General features: G+C 47.2%; 2 protein-coding genes across 2 annotated transcripts; one reads left to right on the top strand and one right to left on the bottom strand.

Moving 5' to 3' along the window:
* The first annotated feature begins 8083 nt into the window (after nucleotides 1-8083).
* Nucleotides 8084-17362, top strand: LOC123040165 (phospholipase D alpha 1). Its single transcript, XM_044463096.1, has 3 exons — nucleotides 8084-8314; nucleotides 14763-16668; nucleotides 16758-17362. Exons 1-3 carry the CDS (start codon nucleotides 8207-8209, stop codon nucleotides 17189-17191), a joined length of 2448 nt encoding a protein of 815 aa, XP_044319031.1. The 5' UTR covers nucleotides 8084-8206; the 3' UTR covers nucleotides 17192-17362.
* A 1245-nt stretch (nucleotides 17363-18607) lies between these two features.
* Nucleotides 18608-23220, bottom strand: LOC123040177 (phosphoenolpyruvate/phosphate translocator 3, chloroplastic). Its single transcript, XM_044463102.1, has 9 exons — nucleotides 22471-23220; nucleotides 22219-22341; nucleotides 21703-21855; nucleotides 21526-21611; nucleotides 19916-20000; nucleotides 19697-19816; nucleotides 19532-19600; nucleotides 19066-19195; nucleotides 18608-18969 (listed from the first exon to the last, which is right to left on the bottom strand). Exons 1-9 carry the CDS (start codon nucleotides 22849-22851, stop codon nucleotides 18893-18895), a joined length of 1224 nt encoding a protein of 407 aa, XP_044319037.1. The 5' UTR covers nucleotides 22852-23220; the 3' UTR covers nucleotides 18608-18892.
* Between the last annotated feature and the right edge of the window lie 343 nt (nucleotides 23221-23563).

Here is a 23563-nt window from a genome sequence, read left to right as displayed (position 1 = left end):
GTGAAGTGGCGATTGTAATCCAACTATGTATCTCTTTTCCCTTATGTATTACATGGGTTGTATGAAGATTACCTCACTTGCGACATTGCTTTCAATGCGGTTATGCCTCTAAGTCGTGCTTCGACACGTGGGAGATATAGCCGCATCGAGGGCGTTACAGTGCTCGTGCTAAAATCCCAACTAGCTTAGTTGAGGGCAAATCTTTAGATGAGCATGCTTATTATGTGCGACACAGAATATCTGAAAAAGGGAAAACTTTACTGGATCAAAATCATCGTTTGCAATGCTATGCTTGGAATTTATGTGAAATATATGATTTTACTTGTTGTTCTGAAAACCCTAAGAAACACATTCCCTATCAATGTGAGTTTAGTGATAATGGAATCGTATCTTCGTATGCTAAGGGTGTTTATAATTACTATGATGTTCAACAAATTGAAGAATTTGTTGCTTTTAAGGGTGCTTACGAAATTGCTTCTTTGATTGAAAAGTATGATGCCACTCTTTACAAATCTGAAAAATTTGCCATACTTAAATATTGCTATGATAATTATGCTTCTAATGCCTATGTTGAACCATATATTGAGTACTACTCCGCTGTCCAAGAAGAGATTAATATTTTGCAGGAGTCTATGGAAGAAGAAATTGATGAAACTGTGAGCTCATTGGATGAAAAAGGTGATGAGGAGAGCGAAGAACAAAAGGAGGAAGAGCGGATTAGCTATCTGTGGCTACCTTCTAATGAGAGTAACTCTTCAACTCATACATTGTTTAATTTCCCTTCGTGCTTACCGAAGGATGATTTTGATGATGACTATTATGATCCCTTTGATTCTCTTGAAATATCCCTTTTTGATGATGCTTGCTATGCTTGTGGCCAAGATGCCAATATGAATTATGCTTATGGAGATGAACTTGCTATAGTTCCTTATGTCAAACATGAAATTGTTGCTATTGCACCCACGCATGATAGTCCTATTATCTTTTTGAATTCTCCAAACTACACTATATCGGAGAAGTTTGCCCTTATTAAGGATTATATTGATGGATTGCGTTTTACTATTACACATGATGATTTTGATGAATATAATATGCATGTGCTTGCTGCTCCTACTTGCAATTATTATGAGAGAGGAACTATATCTCCACCTCTCTATGTTTCCAATATGATAAAATTGCAAGAAACTGTTCATACTATGCATTAGCCTTTACTTTGTGTGCATGAATTGTTCTTTTATGACATGCCGATGCATAGGAAGAGAGTTAGAGTTCATTGTTACATGATATATGTTACTTTGTGCTCACTACTAAATTACAAATCATTGTTAACTAAAATTGGCTTTGATATACCTTGGGATCCGGGTGGATCCATTACTTGAGCACTATATGCTTAGCTTAATAGCTTTAAAGAAAGCGCTGCCAGAGAGACAACCCGGAAGTTTTAGAGAGTCATTTATTTCTGTTGAGTGCTTTTATATAGTTTAAAAACAACAAAAATAAAGAGGGGAACCCAAAACTTTTTCAAAAAGGAAAGCGAAAGTGAGAAAGACAAGCATTGTTGAAGTGGGAGCTAGCCTTGAACTTTGTTCATGCTCACGGAAACTTTGTGAATCCTGATTATAGAAACTTTTCAATAAAAATAATTATCCCCTTGTACAATTCCATTGTATTATAAAAATAATGTGACAAGGTTTGCCTTTAGGATGTTTACATTTACTTGATGGTTTGTACGGTGCAGGACAGAAACTTTCACTGTAGTGCGCGATTTTACATTTTTTGCTGGAACGTCAATTCATTCTGATTCTTTTTGCACTGTCTTACTATACAATTTTTTTTCCTAATTTTAGTAGAATTTTTCAAGTATCAGAAGTATGGTGAATGTTCAGATTATTACAGACTGTTCTGTTTTAGACAGATTCTGTTTTTGATGCATAGTTTGCTTGTTTTGATGAAACTATCGATTCATATCAGTGGATTAAGCCATGAAAAAGTTATACTAAAGTAGACACAATGCAAAAAAAATGAATTGGTTTGCAACGGTACTTAGAGTAGTGATTTGCTTCATTATACTAACGGATCTTACCGAGTTTTCTGTTGAAGTTTTGTGTGGATGAAGTGTTCGATGATCGAGAAGGTCTTGATGTGAGAAGAAGGAAGAGAGGCAAGAGCTCAAGCTTGGGGATGACCGAGGCACCCCAAGTAAATATTCAAGGAGACTCAAGCGTCTAAGCTTGGGGATGCCCCAGAAGGCATCCCCTCTTTCTTCAACAAGTATCAGTATGTTTTCGGATTCGTTTCGTTCATGCGATATGTGCAATCTTGGAGCGTCTTTTGCATTTAGTTTTCATATTTCTTTTATGCACCATGCTGTTATGAGATAGTCCTTGGTTCATTTATAGAATGCGCATTGCACTTCACTTATACCTTTTGAGTATGGCTTTATAGAATGCTTCATGTGCTTCACTTATATCATTTGAAGTTTGGATTGCTTGTTTCTCTTTATATAGACAACTGCCATTTGTAGAATGCTCTTTTGCTTCACTTATATTTGTTAAAGCGTGGGCATATCTTTTGTAGAAAGAACTAAACTCTCTTGCTTCACTTATATCTATTTAGAGAGATGACAGGAATTGGTCATTCACATGGTTAGTCATAAAATCCTACATAAAACTTGTAGATCACTGAATATGATATGTTTGATTCCTTGCAATAGTTTTGCGATATAAAGATGGTGATATTAGAGTCATGCTAGTGGGTAGTTGTGGATTAGTAGAAATACTTGTGTTGAGGTTTGTGATTCCCGTAGCATGCACGTATGGTGAACCGTTATGTAACGAAGTTGGAGCATGAGGTATTTATTGATTGTCTTCCTTATGAGTGGCGGTTGGGGACGAGCGGTGGTCTTTTCCTACCAATCTATCCCCCTAGGGGCATGCGTAGTAGTACTTTGCTTCGAGGGCTAATAAACTTTTTCAATAAGTATGTGAGTTCTTTATGACTAATGTTGAGTCCATGGATTATACGCACTCTCACCCTTCCACCATTGCTAACCTCTCTAGTATCGCGCAACTTTCGCTGGTACCATAAACCCACCATATACCTTTCTCAAAACAGCCACCATACCTACCTATCATGGCATTTCCATAGCCATCCCGAGATATATTTCCATGCAACTTTCATCATCATTATATACATGACTTGAGCATTCATTGTCGTATTGCTTTGCATGATCGTAAGATAGCTAGCATGATGTTTTCATGGCTTGTCCGTTTTTTGATGTCATTGCTACGCTACATCAATGCACATCCCGGTACACCGCCGACGGCATTCATATAGAGTCATATCTTTGTTCTAGATATCGAGTTGTAATATTGAGTTGTAAGTAAATAAAAGTGTGATGATCATCATTATTAGAACATTGTCCCATGTGAGGTTATCAAAATAAAAGTGGCCAAAGAAGCCCCCCCCCCAAAAGAGAGAGAGAGAGAGAGAGAGAGAGAGAGAGAGAGAGAGAGAGAGGCCAAAGAAGCCTACAAAAAAAAAAAGAAAAAAAGGAAGAAAAAAATGAGAAAAAATAGAGAAGGGGCAATGTTACTATTCTTTTACCACACTTGTGCTTCAAAGTAACACCATGTTCTTCATATAGAGAGTCTCTTGAGTTATCACTTTCATATACTAGTGGGAATTTTCATTATAGAACTTGGCTTGTATATTCCAACGATGGGCTTCCTCAAATGCCCTAGGTCTTCATGAGCAAGCAAGTTGGATGCACACCCACTTAGTTTTAGTTAGAGCTTTCATATACTTATAGCTCTAGTGCATCCGTTGCATGGCAATCCCTACTCACTCACATTGATATCTATTGATGGGCATCTCCATAGCCCGTTGATATGCCTAGTTGATGTGAGACTATCTTCTCCTTTTTGTCTTCTCCACAACCACCATTCTATTCCACCTATAGTGCTATGTCCATGGCTCACGCTCATGTATTACGTGAAAGTTGAAAAGGTTTGAGAACATCAAAAGTATGAAACAATTGCTTGGCTTGTCAGAGGGGTTGTGCATGATGTGAGTATTTTGTGTGGTGAAGATGGAGCATAGCCAGACTATATGATTTTGTAGGGATAACTTTCTTTGGCCATGTTATTTTGAAAAGACATGATTGCTTTATTAGTAGGCTTGAAGTATTATTGTTTTTATGTCAAATGATAGACTATTGCTTTGAATCACCCGTGTCTTAATATTCATGCCATGATTAGATTACATGATCAAGATTATGCTAGGTAGTATTCCACATCAAAAATTATCTTTTTTATCATTTGCCTAGTGTCAGTTCCTGTTTGTTGCATGTTTTTTGTTTCGCAGAATATCCATATCAAATGGGGTCCAAATGGAATAAAAAACTGACGGGGATTTTTTTGGAATATATATGATTTTTGGGAAGAAAAATCCACGCGAGACGATACTCGAGGGGCCCACGAGGTAGGGGCGCGCCCCAGGGAGGCAGGCGCGCCCCTGACCGTCGTGGCCACCCCGTAAGGCGGTTGATGGCCTTCTTTCGCCGCAAGAAAGCTAATATCCGGATAGAGATCGTGTTAAAATTTTAGCCCAATCGGAGTTACGGATCTCTGGGAATATAAGAAACGGTGAAAGGAAAGAATCTGAGAACGCAGAAACAGAGAGAGACAGAGAGATAGATCCAATCTCGGAGGGGCTCTCGCCTCTCCCGTGCCATGGAGGCCATGGACCAGAGGGGAAACCCTTTTCCCATTTAGGGAGGAGGTCAAGGAAGAAGAAGAAGGAGGGGGGCTCTCTCCCCCTCGCTTTCGATGGCAAGTGCCACCGGGGGCCATCATCATCATCGTGATCTACATCAACACCTCCGCCATCTTCGCCAACATCTCCATCACCTTCCCCCCTCTATCTACAGCGGTCCACTTTTCCGCAACCCGTTGTACCCTCTACTTGAACATGGTGCTTTATGCTTCATATTATTATCCAATGATGTGTTGCCATCCTACGATGTCTGAGTAGATTTTCGTTGTCCTATTGGTGGTTGATGAATTGCTATGATTGATTTAATTTGCTTGTGGTTATGTTGCTGTCATTTGGTTCCCATCATATGATTGCGCGCGTGGATCACACCCTAGGGTTAGTTGTATGTTGATAGGACTATGTATTGGAGGGCAAGAGTGATAGAAACTTCAACCTAGCATAGAAATTGATGCATGCGGGATTGAAGGGGGACCAATATATCTTAATGCTATGGTTGGGTTTTACCTTAATGAACATTAGTAGTTGCGGATGCTTGCTAATAGTTCCAATGATAAGTGCATAGAATTCCAAGTCAGGGATGACATACTAGCAGTGGCCTCTTCCACATAATACTTGCTATCGGTCTAGTAAAGTAGTCAATTGCTTAGAGGCAATTTCGCAACTCCTACCACCATTTTTCCACACTCGCTATATTTACTTTATTGTTTATTTATCTAAACAGCCCCTACTTTTTATTTACGTACTCTTTATTATCTTGCAAACCTATCCAGCAACACCTACAAAGTACTTCTAGTTTCATACTTGTTCTAGATATAGTGAACGTCAAGCGTGCTAGAGTTGTATCGGTGGTCGATAGAACTTGAGGGAATATTTATTCTACCTTTAGCTCCTCGTTGGGTTCGACACTCTTACTTATCGAAAACTGTTGCGATCCCCTATACTTATGGGTTATCAAGCGGTCGCCCACCTTGGCCACCCTTGTCGACGGCCCTAGTAAGGAGAATGAATGCTAAGAAAATAGAGGGAACGGATGTGAAGTTGGTGTTGGGCATGATAATTTTTTTATGTGAATGTGGTGCAGGCAACCCATGAAGTAACGACGGGATCCCATAGTGGGGCAACGTGAAGAGCTTCACCTTCATGGAGCTCAATACGTACACCATGAACTTTTGCCTGGATTGCGTACTTGGCGAAGGCGGCATCTGCTCAGTCTTCAAAGGCTGGGTCGACGCGGCCAGCTTCGTGCCAGCGCAACCCAATACCGATATGGTCATCATCCTCAAGAAGCTCAACTAAGACAACTTCCAGCCGTGCCTGGAGCGGATGTGTCCAATCCCCATAAAAAAGAGTATACCATATTTTCAACAAAAACCTAGCTAGGGGGCAACTGCTCCCTTGGTTACCTTCAAATAATTAAATGAAGTTTAATTCAGAATATAAGAAAAGCAAATACTAACAAAAAGTGGGAACATATGTAACACTAGTATAGGTCCGTGCTGTTAAGACTTCACCTTTGCACATGATAGACAAAAAACGTGTGTGATGAACACATCGCACGCAATAAAAGATTAGAACCGTGTGTTAGAAAAACAAATGTGTGCGAAGCTTAATTGTGTGTATTGCTATGTGATATCAGGCACGGATCATTTTCACGGCCTGTGGGCGATGTTTTGCAAACGTTTTAAGAGAATGAACTGTTTGCATAGTGTTCAATCATCATGCATGGTTGGTTCGTTCACTACAACCGTGTGTGATTGTTTTTTCTTATTACCAAGTACTTCTTGTGCGCTGTTGCAAAATCGCACACGGGGGATGGCGGCGAGCACGGCCTCGTTTACCAAGTTACTGTCCCAATTACTATTTCACCTTACTAACTATATCTACTTTATATAATTATAGGTTGACAATGGGAGAACCTAGACTTTTTGAGCGATGCGATTGCATAAATCTTTCTACTTACTAACATTAATTTTCATTTAGGTAGGTCCAAACCTTAAGGGTTTCTAAGTCTTCGACCGTTTTTGCATATGGATTACATGGAGCTGACTAGCCATCAAGTTAACATTCTCTCCAAGGTCATTCCAACAAGAAAAGGACTCCTGAGAAACAACAATTTTTTCGTCTGCGCAATAAAGAAGAAACCTGCCAACTATAGGATGGTATGAACTATATATCTTACCCTTGCATCTTACTAATATGCACATTGAATGTTTATACAACAAACTGAATCATTTCCCTTTTTATCAGTGTGTTTTCCAAAGAAGTACAAAGACGATTTCTATAGATGGGCTGCCCCCCCCCCCCTCCCCCCGCGCGTTGGTCTTAATTATGTATTTTACATCAAGAGAGGGAAGGATGACCGAGCCATTATCTATAAGAACTGGACTAAAATTGTTTGTGACATGCAGATGGAGGAGGGCACAATATGGGCATTCCGCTTCTTCAAGGTTGCCAACGACCCAATTGTTCTTCGCTTGGAATGTGTACCTCTATCATGAAGATCGACTCTCGCTGTGTGATCGATCGAAATATATATGTTTGTACTGATGATCTGCAACAACTAATAATGGATATGTGTACACATGTTGTGTTTGCTGATATGAATTGCGTTGTCTGCCTTTGAATTGCATCTATTTTAAATTATTATTTCATATGATTGGTAATGTATTAAATTTAAAAAGGTAAAATAGTTTGTTGAAACAAGGTGTATGGTATAGACATGTGAAAGCACACGTTTTACTAGGCATGAGCATTTGTGATGACTTTGTCATCGGAAATAGTTTGTCCGCCGCATCGCACACGACTGTTAAGGAAGAATTGTGCGTGAATGCCCGCATAATCGCAGTCATTTTGCTTTGCTATAAACGTCTGGGATGTCTTCGTTATCACAGAAGATTTTCGTCGTCGTCAACAATCGACCCTCCCCCCTCGCCAACCCACTTGAGCACACGGTTCCGAGAAGTGCCTGCGATTGGGGGTAAAAACCGTGTGAATAGCAGGTCAGGAGTACTAATGTGAGTTCGGTGTCGGTCATGGCAGCGAGTATCACATCTAAACGCTCTTATATTATTATTATTTTTACAGAGGGAGTACCCCGCAGGTGCAGCAGCCTAACCATGCTCGGACGGATGGACACCGGCCGCACAGCCAGATTGATCGCCCTCATGCACGCCGGTGATGCAGCAGCGACAGCGATCGCCTCGCGGCTTTGCTCCGACGTACGCGGCGGCGCCCGCTCGTCCGTCCCCTGGTCTTCCTCTGCGACTTTCTATTCCTGACGCACCACCGCCTCCACGTCTCCCTCCTTGATTTCCTCTCTGCCACAACAAGGAATTACCACCCCTCCGCTGCTCATGCATCATTCGATCACCCCGTCCATTCAAGACCCAGAGCAGCAAAACTCTCTTCCAGGGGCAGCGCGAGGGGTAAAATGGCGAGGATCCTGCTGCATGGGACGCTGCACGTCACCGTGTTCGAGGGCGAGGGGATCACCAACAACAGCAGGCCCAGCAGCCAGGCGCCGCAGTTCCTCCGCAAGGTCTCTCTCTCTGATATCGCTCATCTCTCTAACTTTCAAGTCATCGACGTCGATGCAAACGATCCACTAGTAACAATCAAACCTGCACGTCACCGTTTATGGGCTGCCGCCTGCCAGATATTCCAAAACGATCTGCATTTTTTCGATTATACAGATGACTCACACACACACACATACACCCACACATACGGACCTCCTCCTAGTGTTGAAGATTGATTGGTTAATTTCTCGTGCCCTTCGGGCGTCAGACCCCTGAGATCTTGGATCCCTTGCTTTGCTTCAGACTTGAAAGTTTTTGTTTTTGAACGCGGTCTCCTTCGGACTGAATTCCTTTTTTTAAACATAGAAAAGAATTGACTGATTAAGTAATAGAAACCCGACGGAAAACGTTACGACACATCCAAAAGGAAAGGAAACCCGACAAAAAACGTTACGACACATCCAAAAGAAAAGGAAACCCGCCGAACTGGCTACCCACAGGACCCCCACACATCTGTTGAGGTTGCCCATATTGTCATCATCATCACTTCTCCTCGAGCAAGCTACTCCAACTTCACCGTCGACTACCCATCAAGACCTCTATGAACAATGGGCACACGAGAACCAAGTCGGCCTATGCCAAACAGTCGGTCAAACATGTCGAGGACTAGGCAGCCTCAACTGCAGGCACACACCCGCAGAAGAAAGAAACACGCCTTGCACCAACGTAATCAGACTAGCTTGGCAGGTTTAAAATGAAAGAAACTTGTGGATCTTACGGTATGTCTTGATAATATCCTTGAAGATAAAAAATAAAAGTAAAAGTTTGACAGATTGCGCAAACACTTGAGTAGTCTAGTGCAGAGAGAGTAATCCCCTAGGCGATGCCCATATTGGCCTTGTCTTCTTTCCTACTCCCTCCGTTCGGAATTACTTGTCTCGAAAATGGATGTATCTAGAACTAAAATACGTCTAGATACATCCATTTCTGCGACAAGTAATTCCGAACGGAGGGAGTACGATTTAGTCCGGTTGGGCTTTCTATATAGTTTCACTCCTTATTGAACGGAGGACAAAGATTTTGCCTTTTTTTAGAAAAAACTTTGTGTGATCCCTTCAAGAAACTTCTTATTCTAATAATTCCTTTATTATTTACTTTCAACTACGTGGAGACTCCACAAAGTCACTGAAAGCGCGTTTGGTTATATTGTCAATCCAGCCTGGCCCGGCGAGTCTGGCTCTAGTGAGCCGGTTTGAGGGGATGCAGGCAAAAAAAAACCAAATGCACATAGTTTGGTAGCCTGCATGCCCCTAGTTGCATGAGACAACCATTTTTGATCCGGCGTTTGGTTGCTCGCGTTGCATTAGGCGCACATATGACATGATGTTTGGTTGCAACCTGCATAAGGTGTTGTCACTATTTCTAACTAGTGGTGAGCTTACCACACACAATCTGAACATGTAGTGCCAGCTAGTTAAACAAATGACAGTTCATCCTAGTTACTATCAGATGACAGTTCAAATTATTAAGAACCATTGGCTAAATAGGGGATAGTTCATCGGTGTTGCTGCTACCAGATCTTCCTCTTCCTCTCCCTCTTCTTCTGCTTCTGCTTCTGCTACTACTGCTTCTTCTTCTTCTTCTTCTTCTTCTTCTTCTTCTTCTTCTTCTTCTTCTTCAAATCATGCACTGACCTTTGTTAAGCCACATTGCCTCTGTCCACTCCAACATTTTGTTCTTCCAAGCGTCATTGTCAAATGTCTCCACACCATGGTCGGGGCTAACAACATCGCCAGGCTTGACCTCTTCCTCCTCAGGCACGTGTTCATCAAAGCCCCACTAGAGGATCCAGTTATGCAGAATGCAACAAGTAAGAACTAGCTTAACCTGAGTGGAGTATGGGTGGAATGGCTTCTGATCCAGGATCTTAAACCTATTCTTTAAAGCTCCAAACGCCCTCTCAACAGTTACTCTAAGGTTGGAGTGTCTGAGATTAAACAACTCATGTGCAGTCCTAGGATAGTTCCTACCAGAGAACTCGTTGAGATGGTACCTGGTTTTCCTGAAGGGTGGAAGAATACTCTGCTGACATGCATAGCCAGCATTTCCAAGGTAGAACTTGTCGTCGGGGATGTTGATCCCATCAGGTCGACTCATGTTGTCACTGAGAATATTAGCATCATGCGCTGACCCCTCCCAGCCAGCCAGCACATATGTGAACTTCAGATCAAAGTCAACAGCAGCAAGCACATTCTGGCTTGTGTAGTGTTTCCTCCCCCTGTATGTTGTAGACAGTGACCTAGGAACTCTGGCAGTGACATGAGTACCATCAATTGCACCAATGCAATCTTGAAAATGGCATCACAAGCCTGTGTTAGTGCTCAACTCGAACAATACAAGCATATCAAGCCATGAAAAGTGTATATTGTCCATGCTCACCTTAAAGTATGGATACCATCTTGGGCTTCCGCGAATCTTGGATGGAGTCTGACCAGATGGTCTCCTGGTCATCTCTTCTCTAAGCTCCCCAATAGTAAAAAACACCTGCTTGAAGTACCTAGAGATGGTCTCCTTTGATCTTCTAAACGTGCTGTGAATGACCCTGAACCTCTGGTTATGGCCAACAACATGGAGGAACATGTCCACTTGCTCTTCGACACTGGTGTTGATGTTATCTTGTAGCAGCCCCCTGCTCCTGAAGGTCTCGACAAGCCTGGCAAATGGTGCTCTTTTCATTCGAAGCATCCACAGAGCCTCGACGTCATTGCAGTTGTAGATGTAGTTCAGATTTTGGATCATCTCCTCCTCCCGGACAAACAATGGACAATAGTGAATCAAAGGTCTCCCAGCACGACGAACAACTCTCTAGTGCATGAACATGACCCATGCCTGAATCACACTAATCGGTGATGCTGCCTGAATTATCAGCCTCATCCGTGCGTTCATAACCTAGTCGACATCGACTGTTCGTTCAGTGAGAAATCGATCCTACACCTAGCCTAACGGCCTAACCACCGAGCTAACAAAGGGGGGGGGGTGTTGCTTACCAGCATTGTACACGAGGACGGCGTAGGGGGAGCCATGGCACAAACAAGGTCAACCAGACGGTGGCCAACAGCAAGGGAAGCACCAGATCCGCCGCAAACGCCGTTGCCTCTTCCGCCGCCGCCGCCTCTAGCGCAGATCTGAAATCGCAACCGCTGCCGATGGTGAGGCGGTAGGGAAGAAAGGGGGTAGTGGCTATGGTGAGCGAGTGAAAGGGGGTGAGGCTAGATTTGGCGCTGGGACGACACGCCAGATTTTCATCCCCCGCCATCCCCCCTCGCACTCGCGTCGCACCCGCTCGTGCGACCTCGCGCCGCACTTAGCCCGGCTCACGAGAAACTGCCGATCCGAGTGTTTCCAGCGAGCCAGGCTTTGGGCTGCTTTGAGAAGCGTGCGATGCAGGCCCAACAGTGAATCCAGGCAACCAAACAGGCCCCTTGCTTCCCGCGCGGGGCTGGTTGGGCTCGATGTGGGCAACCAAACACGCCCTGACTATCTTCATAGATGCCCATACAGTTTGCCCTCAATCCATTGTTGCCTCGAAATCCTACTTATTTGCTTTCAGGGAAAATTCAAAAACCAAGTTGTCTCTGCCTTTTTAAGTTATGTTTTCACATTCACATGAAGGTTGCAAATTAGAGGGAGGGGGAAGGGAGATTAACAAGATCATCAATTTCTGGTCCATAAGCGGGTTGAGCCCTCATCTGAATAGCCCCATGTGACTGGCCTAAATCGACTCCACATGGGCGGTCTGGACTCGCGGTGGCATCTGACCAGCGGTGATGGCAGGCGTCCCTAGTCGCTGCTCGACTGCATGTGTTACGCGAACATGATTCTAGTGTGGCTAGGTCCAATTCACGACTATGTGTGTGTCTAATTGTGCAATGATGGATCAACAGGTGACGCCATCATAGAGCGACATTGACTAGGTGGTGCTCTTTGAGTGTGAGATCTTACTTATTTTAGGGTGAAAACTCTAGGTCCGATCTTCATTGTCTGAACCTAACAATGTTGTGTTAATCTTTCTTCTTGGATGCATTACATGAAGTTTGAAGATATTTCAATTCAATGTGAAAACTCATGATCTGACTAAAATGATTGAGTCTGGCGACACTCATGCACCGTCCTTGTGCATCTTTGTATGTTGTGTTTTTCCGTTGCTCACTCTCTCTCTTTTTTTTGCAATATTTCCATGTGCACGCCCTTGATTCCTTGAGTGGCTTTTGGGATCATGTTAGTGTAGAGGTGGGGTGCAAAAAGTTTAGTTTTTTTGAAAAGGAGGATAACCCTAGAACTGACAGCCACAGGCTAAACATGACACCTCCGCTAGAGCCACCGTGCATTACCTGGCGGTAGCAGGCATAACTTGACGTCTCAATATAAGACATCATGCGTAGCATCCGCCGGTAGCACATCCATCGGTGGCTTCACCTGCCGGTGACAGACACCGCCTGACAACTCCAAAAAAGGCACATGACCGAAGTTGCTGCTCCGGAGATCAAGCACCGCCACTTGGCTACGTCCCCTCCCAATCCGTCCCCGCCCCCTATGAAGCCGCCAGAGTAGCGCCGAACCGCCAGGACGACGAAGATCGAGGGCGATCTCGCGGCGCCAATCCCTCCACATCGCGGGGCTGCAGCCTAGATCCCCGCCGTCCCCATCACTGGTGGCGCCCGGGCTTAGGCGACGCTCGTCTCCGGGGACGACGAGGTGGAGGAGAGGGAGGGAGGGGGCGGCGGCGGCTGGAGCGCTAGGGATGCCCTCCCCCCTCCCCTGATCGCCCTGGAGGGAGCGATCTTTAGGGTAAAAGGGCATCTCTAACGGGGACCCTAAAATGGACAAGGTATTCGTCCGCGGACAGTGATACAGGAGTCGACCATCCAACCGTGCCTGCACACATTTCAAATGGGAATCGAACAATTTTCATGCAAACCGGATGATTTCATCTATATGGAGCAAAATCATTATATTTTTGACATATTTCAACTAAAGAAAAAGCAGGTGAGACTTTTTTAACCAGTCTAAATGATCGCTGGCCATGGCGGCGTACATATCCATGTCCAGTCTTTCCCGTGGCCAGCAACCTCATGGGTTGTGAGCCCCGGGATGTGAAGTTGCGGGAAGAGAAGAATAAGATGTAGGGTGTGGCCCTCCTTGGACCCAATCCATGGAGGCGTCCCATGTCCTGCTCTTCCTTGCCACAGTCCATCATATCGACGGCGTCGGGCATGGACGGCCTGTCCTCGTGGTCGTCCGGCGGGGCACAGTCGACGCGGAGCTGGCGACGTCCGCAGTCGCATGTGCCTCCTCTTCGTCTGCCTCCGCGTTGAGCTCCACGAACAAGGTATCTCTCTCTGCCCACAGGACGCATAGCCGCCATCACTCTCGGTGGATGTCGCACGCTCCGCGTATGGACTGGTACAGTGCCCGCAGCTCATCCAGAAAGCCCAGATCCTCCCCGACCATGGTCGTGATGACATCTTCATTCGTTTGCTCGCCAACGATTTGCCCCTTGTAGAGGAGCCTGAGGTTGTAGCGGTACTGCTTCTGTGCCTGCTGAAACATAGACACAAGCGACGCTGATCGCTTTTCCACCTTGACGGTGTTGAAGTGTGACTGTGTGGGCGAGGCGTCGGCTCGTTGTCGGACACCTCTTCCATCGTCTGGTCCTCCTCGTTGATCTCTGGCGAGCTTGTTGGCAAACCAGCCTCAGTCTGTCGCGCAGGACGGGCCTGCCAGCTAGTCACAATGCCGGCCAACTCCTGCTTCTGCTGCGTCGAGAGGCTTCCCACATCGCTCTAGAGCTCGCCATCATATCGACGTGTTACGGTGCTGATCGTGTCGGGCGAGAAGGCGGCGTTTAAATAGTGGATGCCAGCCAGGTCAAGCGGCGGGCCGTGTCAATGCGGGCACTAGTAGGTTTCTCGTCCGCAACGTCTATTTAATGCCTGCAAGTGGTCAGTCAGGCAACCGCTTTGTATGTGGTACACAACCGTCCAATTCTATCGAGTCACGCGTCTTCTATATGTTGGAATAAACACAGAGACCGAGCATCGTTCACGGTCGGCACACCACTTTAATGCCAGCTCTAGTTAGAAGTCATGTCCGCTCTGAGCCGACATGAATGCAGTGTTGGGGCTCTTGAACGACGCTTATCGGCGTGAATGTGCGGCAACCATTTGTGTGGGATAGTTTTTCGGTGGGACTGGGGTGGCGGATGTGTACGATGGCAGCGGTTCAGACGCCGTAAAAGCCTCTAGTTTGCAAAAAAAAAAAAAAAATCGGCGCTCGTAGGGATCGTCGTGTACATTCAGCGAATGTTTCGATGGTTTTTCAATGCTGGTAGCGTGCTTTATTTCACGTACGAATTCTTCGCGACATCGTACTGAGATCTCTGTTGGTTTTAAAAATGGTGAGCAACAGCTGGTGGAGGGGATCGAGGACACGGTGGGCGTCGGCAAAGGCGCGAGCAAGCTCTACGCCACCGTCGGCCTTGGCAAGGCCCGCATCGGCCGCACCCGCACGCTGAACGACGAGTCGTCGACCCCGCGCTGGTTCGAGTCCTTCCACATCTACTGCGCGCACCTCGCCTCCGACGTGCTCTTCACCATCAAGGGCAGCAGCACCATCGGCGCCGCCGTCGTGGGCACGGGCTACCTCCCCGTCCGCGACATCTACGGCGGCGACGAGGTCGAGCGCTGGCTCCCGCTCTGCGACGACAGACGCAACCCCGTCGAGGGCGGCGGCAAGATCCACGTCAAGCTCCAGTACTTCGACATCTCCAAGGACCGGGCCTGGGGCCGCGGCATCCGCTCCGGGAAGAACCCCGGCGTGCCCTACACCTTCTTCTCCCAGCGCCAGGGGTGCAAGGTGACGCTGTACCAGGACGCCCACATCCCCGACGGCTTCATCCCCAGGATCCCGCTCGACGACGGCCGCTGCTACGAGCCGCACCGCTGCTGGGAGGACATCTTCGCCGCCATCAGCAATGCCAAGCACCTCATCTACATCACGGGGTGGTCCGTGTACACGGAGATCGCGCTGCTCAGGGACGCCAACCGGCCCAAGCCGGCCGGCGGCGGCGTCACGCTCGGCGAGCTGCTCAAGAAGAAGGCCGGCGAGGGCGTCAGGGTGCTCATGCTGGTCTGGGACGACCGGACCTCGGTTGGCGTGCTCAAGAAGGACGGCCTCATGGCGACGCACGACGAGGAGACGATGAACTACTTCCAGGACACTGACGTGCACTGCGTGCTCTGCCCCCGGGACCCCGACGACTCCGGCAGTTTCGTCCAGGACCTGCAGATCTCCACCATGTTCACGCACCACCAGAAGACCATCATCGTCGACCACGACATGCCCCAGAGCGGCGGCGGCCGGCGCCGGCGGATCCTCAGCTTCGTGGGCGGGCTTGACCTCTGCGACGGCCGCTACGACACGCCGTTCCACTCCCTGTTCGGGACGCTGGACGGCCCTCACCACGACGACTTCCACCAGCCCAACTTCGCGACGGCGGCGATCGCCAAGGGCGGGCCGAGGGAGCCGTGGCACGACATCCACTGCCGCCTCGAGGGCCCCGTGGCGTGGGATGTGCTCTACAACTTCGAGCAGCGGTGGCGCAAGCAGGGCGGCAAGGACCTGCTCGTCCAGCTCAGGGACCTCGCCGACGACATCATCCCGCCGTCGCCGGTGATGCACGCCGAGGACAGGGAGGCGTGGAACGTGCAGCTGTTCCGGTCCATCGACGGGGGCGCCGCCTTCGGGTTCCCGGACAACCCCGAGGACGCGGCCAAGGCGGGGCTGGTGAGCGGCAAGGACCAGATCATCGACCGGAGCATCCAGGACGCGTACATCTGCGCCATCCGGAGGGCCAAGAGCTTCATCTACATCGAGAACCAGTACTTCCTGGGGAGCTCCTACTGCTGGAAGCCCGACGGCATCGACCCCGACGACGTCGGCGCGCTGCACCTCCTCCCCAAGGAGCTGTCTATGAAGGTGGTGAGCAAGATCGAGGCCGGGGAGCGGTTCACCGTGTACGTGGTGGTGCCCATGTGGCCGGAGGGCATCCCGGCGAGCGGGTCCGTGCAGGCCATCCTGGACTGGCAGAGGAGGACCATGGAGATGATGTACAGCGACATCGCGCAGGCCATCCAGGCCAAGGGGATCGACGCCAAACCCAAGGACTACCTCACCTTCTTCTGCCTCGGCAACCGGGAGGCCAAGAAGCCCGGCGAGTACCAGCCGCCGGAGCCGGCCGAGCCCGACAGCGACTACCTCAAGGCGCAGCAGAACCGCCGGTTCATGATCTACGTCCACACCAAGATGATGATCGGTACGTACGTACGACACATGCAATTCGTTCTGCATCTGCATGTTGGTAGACACATTTGGGCTGTTCTTGATGGTGTGTGTGTTTGTCAGTGGACGACGAGTACATCATCGTGGGGTCGGCGAACATCAACCAGAGGTCCATGGACGGGGCGCGCGACTCGGAGATCGCCATGGGCGGGTACCAGCCGGGCCACCTGGCGACGAGCCGGCCGGCGAGGGGGCAGGTGCACGGGTTCAGAATGGCGCTGTGGTACGAGCACCTCGGCATGATGGACGACGCGTTCCAGCGGCCGGAGAGCCTCGACTGCGTGCACAAGGTGAACGCCATGGCCGAAAGGTACTGGGACCTCTACGCGGCCGACGGCCCAGAGCGCGACCTCCCCGGCCACCTCCTCACCTACCCCGTCAGCGTCACCGGCGACGGTTCGGTGACGCAGCTGCCCGGGGTGGAGTTCTTCCCGGACACCGAGGCGCGGATCCTCGGCGCCAAGTCCGACTACCTCCCGCCCATCCTTACCACATAGATAGAGGCACCTCTGCCTGCATCACGTTGCATCGATCAAATACTTCCTTCCGTTTGGTTTTTCCTCTGAAGATTTGGTGTTTCTCTGAAAACTCTGAATAAGAACAGCCTAGATTGTGGTTTTCCTTTTTTTTTAGCGAATATAAGAAATTGCACTAGTTGCATTGGTGCATGGTGATGGGTTTATCGTGATTGTAAGGTTTAATTTGTTAGTGCTGACAGTTTTGATGAGCCTTAAACAGGTTTAATTTCGTGCATTAGCGGTATGCCTGTTTTCCTTTGACAGTTCCAGTGTTTTGTGCCACCAGCTTGTCAAGATAAACTAACCATCCTTCACCGCCTACTATGGAGAATCAATTTGGAATTAACTCCTTTGTTTTCTGCTAGATTTTTCTGTCATATCTTCAAGCATATGGACTCTCAAATTTCACGAATCGGGTGAAGAAAGATACATTTTCCCCAATAGTTCAACATTTCTTTTCAAACTATATGCAAATATGTAAATTCTGTCTCCACTGGTGAAGCTACAGTGTTTGTGATGTTAACTGACATCGCAGACTTCGGAAAATGCTCACAAAAATTACACAAGTACTACGAGTTTAGGTGGATTGATATCGCAGGTTTTTATGTCAAGCACCGCCACTGACTGTTTCCATCTCCAGAGCTATATGTGGTGTAAGGTAAATTTAATTGAATGGTTGGAGTATGAGCTAATCTACTTAAAGTTCTTTCTCGCCTCACCTGGAACATGAAGTTGTGGGAACAGATCCACTCTGAATTCACGTATGTTTCCTGTGATATTTAAAAATTCTTTTATTTTTTATGGTGAATGTGTTCTCAACTCCTCATCCACAGGTTAGTATGGCTATGGGTTGTCACCTGTCAATACCATCTGTTTCACTTTCACCCGGTCTATCCAGAATGTTCTATTCTTTTTAAGCAAAACACAAATAAATGATATATATTTTTGTTTCTAAGGAAATCATCTTGAACAATTTATTTTTGTAGTGAACAAAATTCCCTCATAAGTGAAAAGGCAATCTCAAACAAAATTGTAGTTTTCTACAAGATACGCAGTTTTTTAATGTATAAATCATTAATCTATCTCAAAAAAAAAATTCCATTCCCTGTTTTCTTTTCAATTCCATTGATACTGATCTTTAGGGAAAAATTAGAAGTTTTTTTTCAAATGATAACACTACCGCTTTTTGAGATTTAATGTTTAATTTTTTCACTGTGGAAGTTAGAATCTTGAACGTTATAGCACTACGGTGCTTAAATAATATTTAGCATAAGTTATGAAATGAATAAAAAATGTGCTAGAAGCTGACCAATAATGCATCTGGATGCACTTGACTTGGAAACAACAGCGACGTTGCATGCAGAGTGCACCAGAGGTATAAGTTGCACCAACATGTTAAGAGAATCACTGCAAAAAGGCTAATATTCTGCATCAGAACTTTCAGGAGTACATGCCAAAATTCTTGTTCTCTTGAAAAGAGTTTTGACAGTGCTATTTCTTTGTCGGTCCACCACAACCTTCAGAAAAATCTTCTATACAAGGTACAAACAGCCAAATAAGAAGATGAGAGAACATGGTGGAGACAAACTGGGGGAAAGCCAAGTGTATGCTACCAGTGAAAGCAGTACATTCCCCTGATCCTGATCCTTCTGAAGCTAATTGTTGCTATATAAGCGATCTTTATGCAGCCTTTGCCTTTGGTTTTGCCTTCTTGAATCTAGAGTACAGGAAAACACCGAGCAGAGCCAGACCAGTTCCTGCAGGCAAGGTAAGAATATATTTCAGAGAAACAAATCGGAAAGTGAATTGTTAGAACTTGCTGGCTAAATAGGATTGGTTAGTCATGAAGTTACCAAGGGCATTTATAGGTGAAATTGGAGTTCTGAAGAAGATAACGGATGACACGATGACAACAACCCGTTTGACAGAGTTTGCAACAGAATGGGTCACAGGTGATATTCTGGCCAATAAACTATATGAAACCTGCCTCGGAAACAAACAGAAACTTTGTTACAGGCAATCAAGGACAAAATTGAATAGAACTCATGGTAAATATCAAAGAGAAAAGAAAAAACAGATAAGTGGTAGAAGTTGAATTTCAGGTCATGAAACTTATTATGCAGGACCACTCATCTAACATCACTGAAGGTAAAAAAACATGTACACTGAAAGCGGTTGACCATAGTAATATAATATAAAATGGGCAAAGTCCAGCCCCTAAAGCTACTAAGTGATAATTCTTGGAACCTTTGTAGAACCTCCAAAACTTTTTAAAATATATTTCTGAAGGGAACTGATTCTTAGTGAAGATTAGCACACCTGTTGATAAAAATGGAAACAAGTGCCAGCAATGGCTGCTTTCACGCAAAGTTCTTGAAGATTTACGCCCTACATAAAAGGTACAATGTTCGAAAAAGTTATGATTAGCCAAAAAAAGGGAGGCAAACCAATCCATTTCTACTTTTGGGAACTGGCAATACTCACAGTGCTCTGTAGGTATGATGGGCTAAACTTGATGCCCTCTAAATATAGCATTAATGGGACCGACAACAAAAATGACATGACAGTCATAATTGAGAAGAGATTTATATCGTCCAACGTTTCCTGTAAGAAAAGAAATGCATAAGGGGAAAGTGGTTCAGGATAGTTATCATGTTTGTATGGTGTGAATGCCCAATGGAACAAAATAAAGTAGTAAATCACCTCTTTGTCAGCAAGAAGTTTCTTGCTGAAAACATTTCGCGACTGATTTGTAACATTAGAAGCCATGGCACTCCAAAATCCAATCCTGTATCCCCAAAGTACATATGCAGTCAGTATACATGATGGCAGATGGTTCTCAATAAGACCACGGGAAATAAACCAGTTGGGGGAACCTGAAGTACAACCAATGTTTTGAATTGCAAAATAAAATAAAATAAAATATATTTTGCTGCATTATTTTAGCTAAAATAACTGGAGAAACAGTATTATTATTATTTGCATTTGCGGTAATGTATACAGTTGTAACCTAACCAGAGCCTATTCATAATTGACACCTCACTTCCCATTTTAGTAAGTTTTGAGTGATACAAGCATATAAGGCTAACTGGATTGCCAACAATGTGAACAACTAGTTTCTTTCTTTCCAGAGTGGTAGTGATAAGCTTGACTAAACTAATGGATAGTGTGATACATTCCATATTTATATAGCTTAGAGCATCTATAGCTGGGCTCCTCAAATGTCCCCTATACGCCCACGTGGACGGCCCGATCCGTGATTGGTCACAAAAACATGACCCAGCCGGGCTCCTCAAACTGGCCCTATACGTCTGGGCTGACCGGCATCCCTCATACCCAGCCCAAATCTAGGGCATATATGAGGAGGCCCAGACACGCATGGGCGCATCCGCCACGTCGGATTGATGCCCGAGGGGTCAAATCTGGCTATTTAAGCAGGACGGTGACCCCTAACCCTAGCTGCACTCACATTTCCTTCCTCTCCGCGCCGCCACTCCCCATTCACTCGCAGCACGGAGCTCGTCGTCCGCCTGTAGCCATGGCTCGGCAGCGGATCACCACCTACGCAATGCTCCCTCCGGAGTGTCGGTTCAAGCTCCTTGAGGAGATCCGGGCCCGACGCGAAGCACGGATTGCAGCTGGCCTGCCTCCAGACTCGCCGGAGCAACAGGAGGAGGAGGAGGAGCAGGAGCAGGAGGATGCAGAGCAACAGGCGCTGGACGCGGCCATGGAGGACACAGCGCCAGAGGAGGAAGGCGAGGCAGATCCGGCGCCTCCGGCTGCCGGATTCGGCATGGCCGACGCGCCTGGCGAGTTTGAGGTCGCCCAAGCGGAGGAGGCGGCGGAGCAGCAGGCCATCCTCGACTCCATCCGCTCAGAGGCGAAGGTGGAGGCCAACCTCCGCGAGGCACAGGCAGCGGAGGTGGAGTCTGACGGGGAGCTGAAGCAGCGGGAGGCGGCCATCCACCAGGAGGCAGGTCCGTCCAGCACTACCGGCACGGAGGTCATCTACATCTCTGACGAAGAGTAGAAGTAGGCTAGGTTTATCTATGTGGTACTTCGTAGCTTTTGTGTTGTGTAGTATGGATTTGAGGTATGATATTTGAGGTACTCAGTTGCACCGGACGCAAAATGAGGGGCGACAAGGCCCTCTCGGACACACCCGGACGCGTCCGCGGACCTATGAGGGGCTGGATTTGCTATATCCGGCTGTAGATGATCTTACAAATATCTGAAGAGGGTAATCAAAAAGTCAATGTTTCGCCAATCCTTTGACATTTGGAATATTAACTAATGGCAATATTACAACTAACCAGTTGAAAGAAACTTCAGTCATAGATGCCAACACAACTCCACCGACAAGTGGCACGAGAGAACCTACTACCAGTAAAGAAGGTGTCTGCAAGAACAGCACAATTAAGAACAACATACTCATCTCTTTCTGCACATTTCATTTGTCAGGACGGACCACTTAAGATGAAATAAAATACCTGCCCGAGGAGCAAGACTGAGAACAGAACAGAGAAGAAGGGCTCCATGGCCTTGATGGTGTGCGTGAAGGAGACGGCCACCTTGCCCAAACTCATGTTGGTGAAGACGTTGCCCATCATGTGTATTAAGGCCAAAGGCAGGATCTTTGCGTACTGCACCAATAATTAAAAGATTAATCCATTCATATCAAAATTGAATTACTATACAATTTCACATGAATCATGAACGTGTTACCGAAAAGGAAACAATTCATTTTTAGACGATCAGGGTATAATAAGAACTTTGCTTCGGTAAACCCCCTAGAAAAGCTTACAGATTCCGATGCAGATTAAAAGTGAGGATTAGAAGTTAACCCCTTCAATCAGAAATGATAATATAGTCTTTTGTATCCAAATCAATCGATCGATACATTTGATCTGCCGGCTAATATGGTGAGAGCTTTTTTAAGTAACTTTAACATTCGTGCAAACTTTTAATAAGGGTAATAAAAGATCAGTGATTATCCTTGTTGTTACCTGTTGAAGGGAGAGCCTTGGCTTGGGATGCAGATTGAGCAGCCACATGAGAGTGATGAAGAAGGAGCCGGATGCGAACTGGAAGGTGGTGATGGTGTACGGGAAGGGCACTGCTTTCAGAACCTGTGTAGTAGCAACATCATCAGTCACATGCAAACGAAGATTGGATTAGGAGGATCAAGAAACGATTTGTCTGTGTGATAACCCTAAATTAAAGGAAGAAAGGGGAAATAAATGTCGATTAGGACTGACCAGCTTGTTGTAGATGTTGAAGTAGATGTTGAGGAGGTACCAGACGAGGATCATGGCGCCGAGCTGCAGCGTCCGCGGAATGCCGGCCGCCTCCGGCTTCCCGTCTCCCTCCGCCGACGGCGCGGCGGCCGCCGCCGCCCTTCTCGCGGAAGCGCCGTTCTTGCCGCCGGGCGGGAGCAGGGGGCAGGGGAGCGGCAGGCGGCCCCCGCGAATGCCGAGCGGCAGCACGGGCGCGCCGGCGCCCGCGACGGGGCAGCGGGAAGAGGACGAGGAGGAGAAGGCGACGTGCCGCGCGGGCAGGGAAGGGGAGGGGCAACGGCGCACCGCCGCCCAGCCTCTTGCAGAGGAGTAGGACGAGGAGGATGCCGCCATGCTCTGCATCTCGCGGACCTGGCTCCTCCGTCCAGTTCTTGGACTCTCACACGGGCGCCGCGCTAATTAACGGGGCGCGGCGAGGAAATCTACTCGCGCGGCGGATCTCCTCTCTCTCCCTCCCGATGTGCCGTCGTTGGAAATGCGGTAGAGGCGGGCGCCGCCGCTGCCCGCCAAGCCGGCGCTATTTATGGAGGGGGGAGGAGCTCGCAATCGCGCGGCTGGCGTGCTCCTCTCGCTGCGCGACGACAGAAACGGAAGGTAATCAAAGCAGACGCTGGTGGAGGGAGGGAGCGGGGTAAAGACGAGGAGGTCAGCCGCCATCTCCCTCTCTCGTCGAGCGGCGGCGCTTTCTTTCTTGTGCGGGTGCGGAAAGGAGCAGAATTAAACGGTACACTCGCTTTTTCTGGCCCTCGTCGCTCGGGTTTTCTCCTACGATGGCAGCCCTTTCTTGGAACTTTCTGCTGCTCCTTTTTTTGATAAAAACTGAAATTCCGCCATGGAAATCCAAATCTGGCCGTTCGTGATCGCGCGTCGGAGGAGAGCATGTAAGGCTTCCCCTTCCGCATGTTTTCGTCCACTCCGTGGTCACGTGGAGTGCTTTCTTTTTAAGCCGCGTGTATCATTAATCAACAATCAGAGTAACACATGCCTCAAAACTATGAAGAGAGACGGTAATTGCCTTTGGCTCCTAGATCCATTGCATCCATTATCAAAATAC

This window comes from Triticum aestivum, chromosome 1A (genome assembly GCF_018294505.1).
Source record: "Triticum aestivum cultivar Chinese Spring chromosome 1A, IWGSC CS RefSeq v2.1, whole genome shotgun sequence".
Classification (NCBI taxonomy): Eukaryota; Viridiplantae; Streptophyta; class Magnoliopsida; order Poales; family Poaceae; genus Triticum; species Triticum aestivum.
This window is presented reverse-complemented; position numbering and strand designations above follow the sequence as displayed.

Bases quoted from the DNA above. Each gene is read 5' to 3' on its own strand.
- LOC123040165 (XM_044463096.1), top strand. From the start codon at position 8,207: ATGGCGAGGATCCTGCTGCATGGGACGCTGCACGTCACCGTGTTCGAG. The intron at 8,315-14,762 runs GTCTCTCTCTCT...GGTGAGCAACAG, and splicing joins CGCCGCAGTTCCTCCGCAAG to CTGGTGGAGGGGATCGAGGA. The intron at 16,669-16,757 runs GTACGTACGTAC...TGTGTTTGTCAG, and splicing joins CCACACCAAGATGATGATCG to TGGACGACGAGTACATCATC.
- LOC123040177 (XM_044463102.1), bottom strand. From the start codon at position 22,851: ATGCAGAGCATGGCGGCATCCTCCTCGTCCTACTCCTCTGCAAGAGGC. The intron at 22,342-22,470 runs GTCAGTCCTAAT...GCTACTACACAG, and splicing joins TCAACATCTACAACAAGCTG to GTTCTGAAAGCAGTGCCCTT. The intron at 21,612-21,702 runs GTATTTTATTTC...CTGTTCTTGCAG, and splicing joins CAGTCTTGCTCCTCGGGCAG to ACACCTTCTTTACTGGTAGT.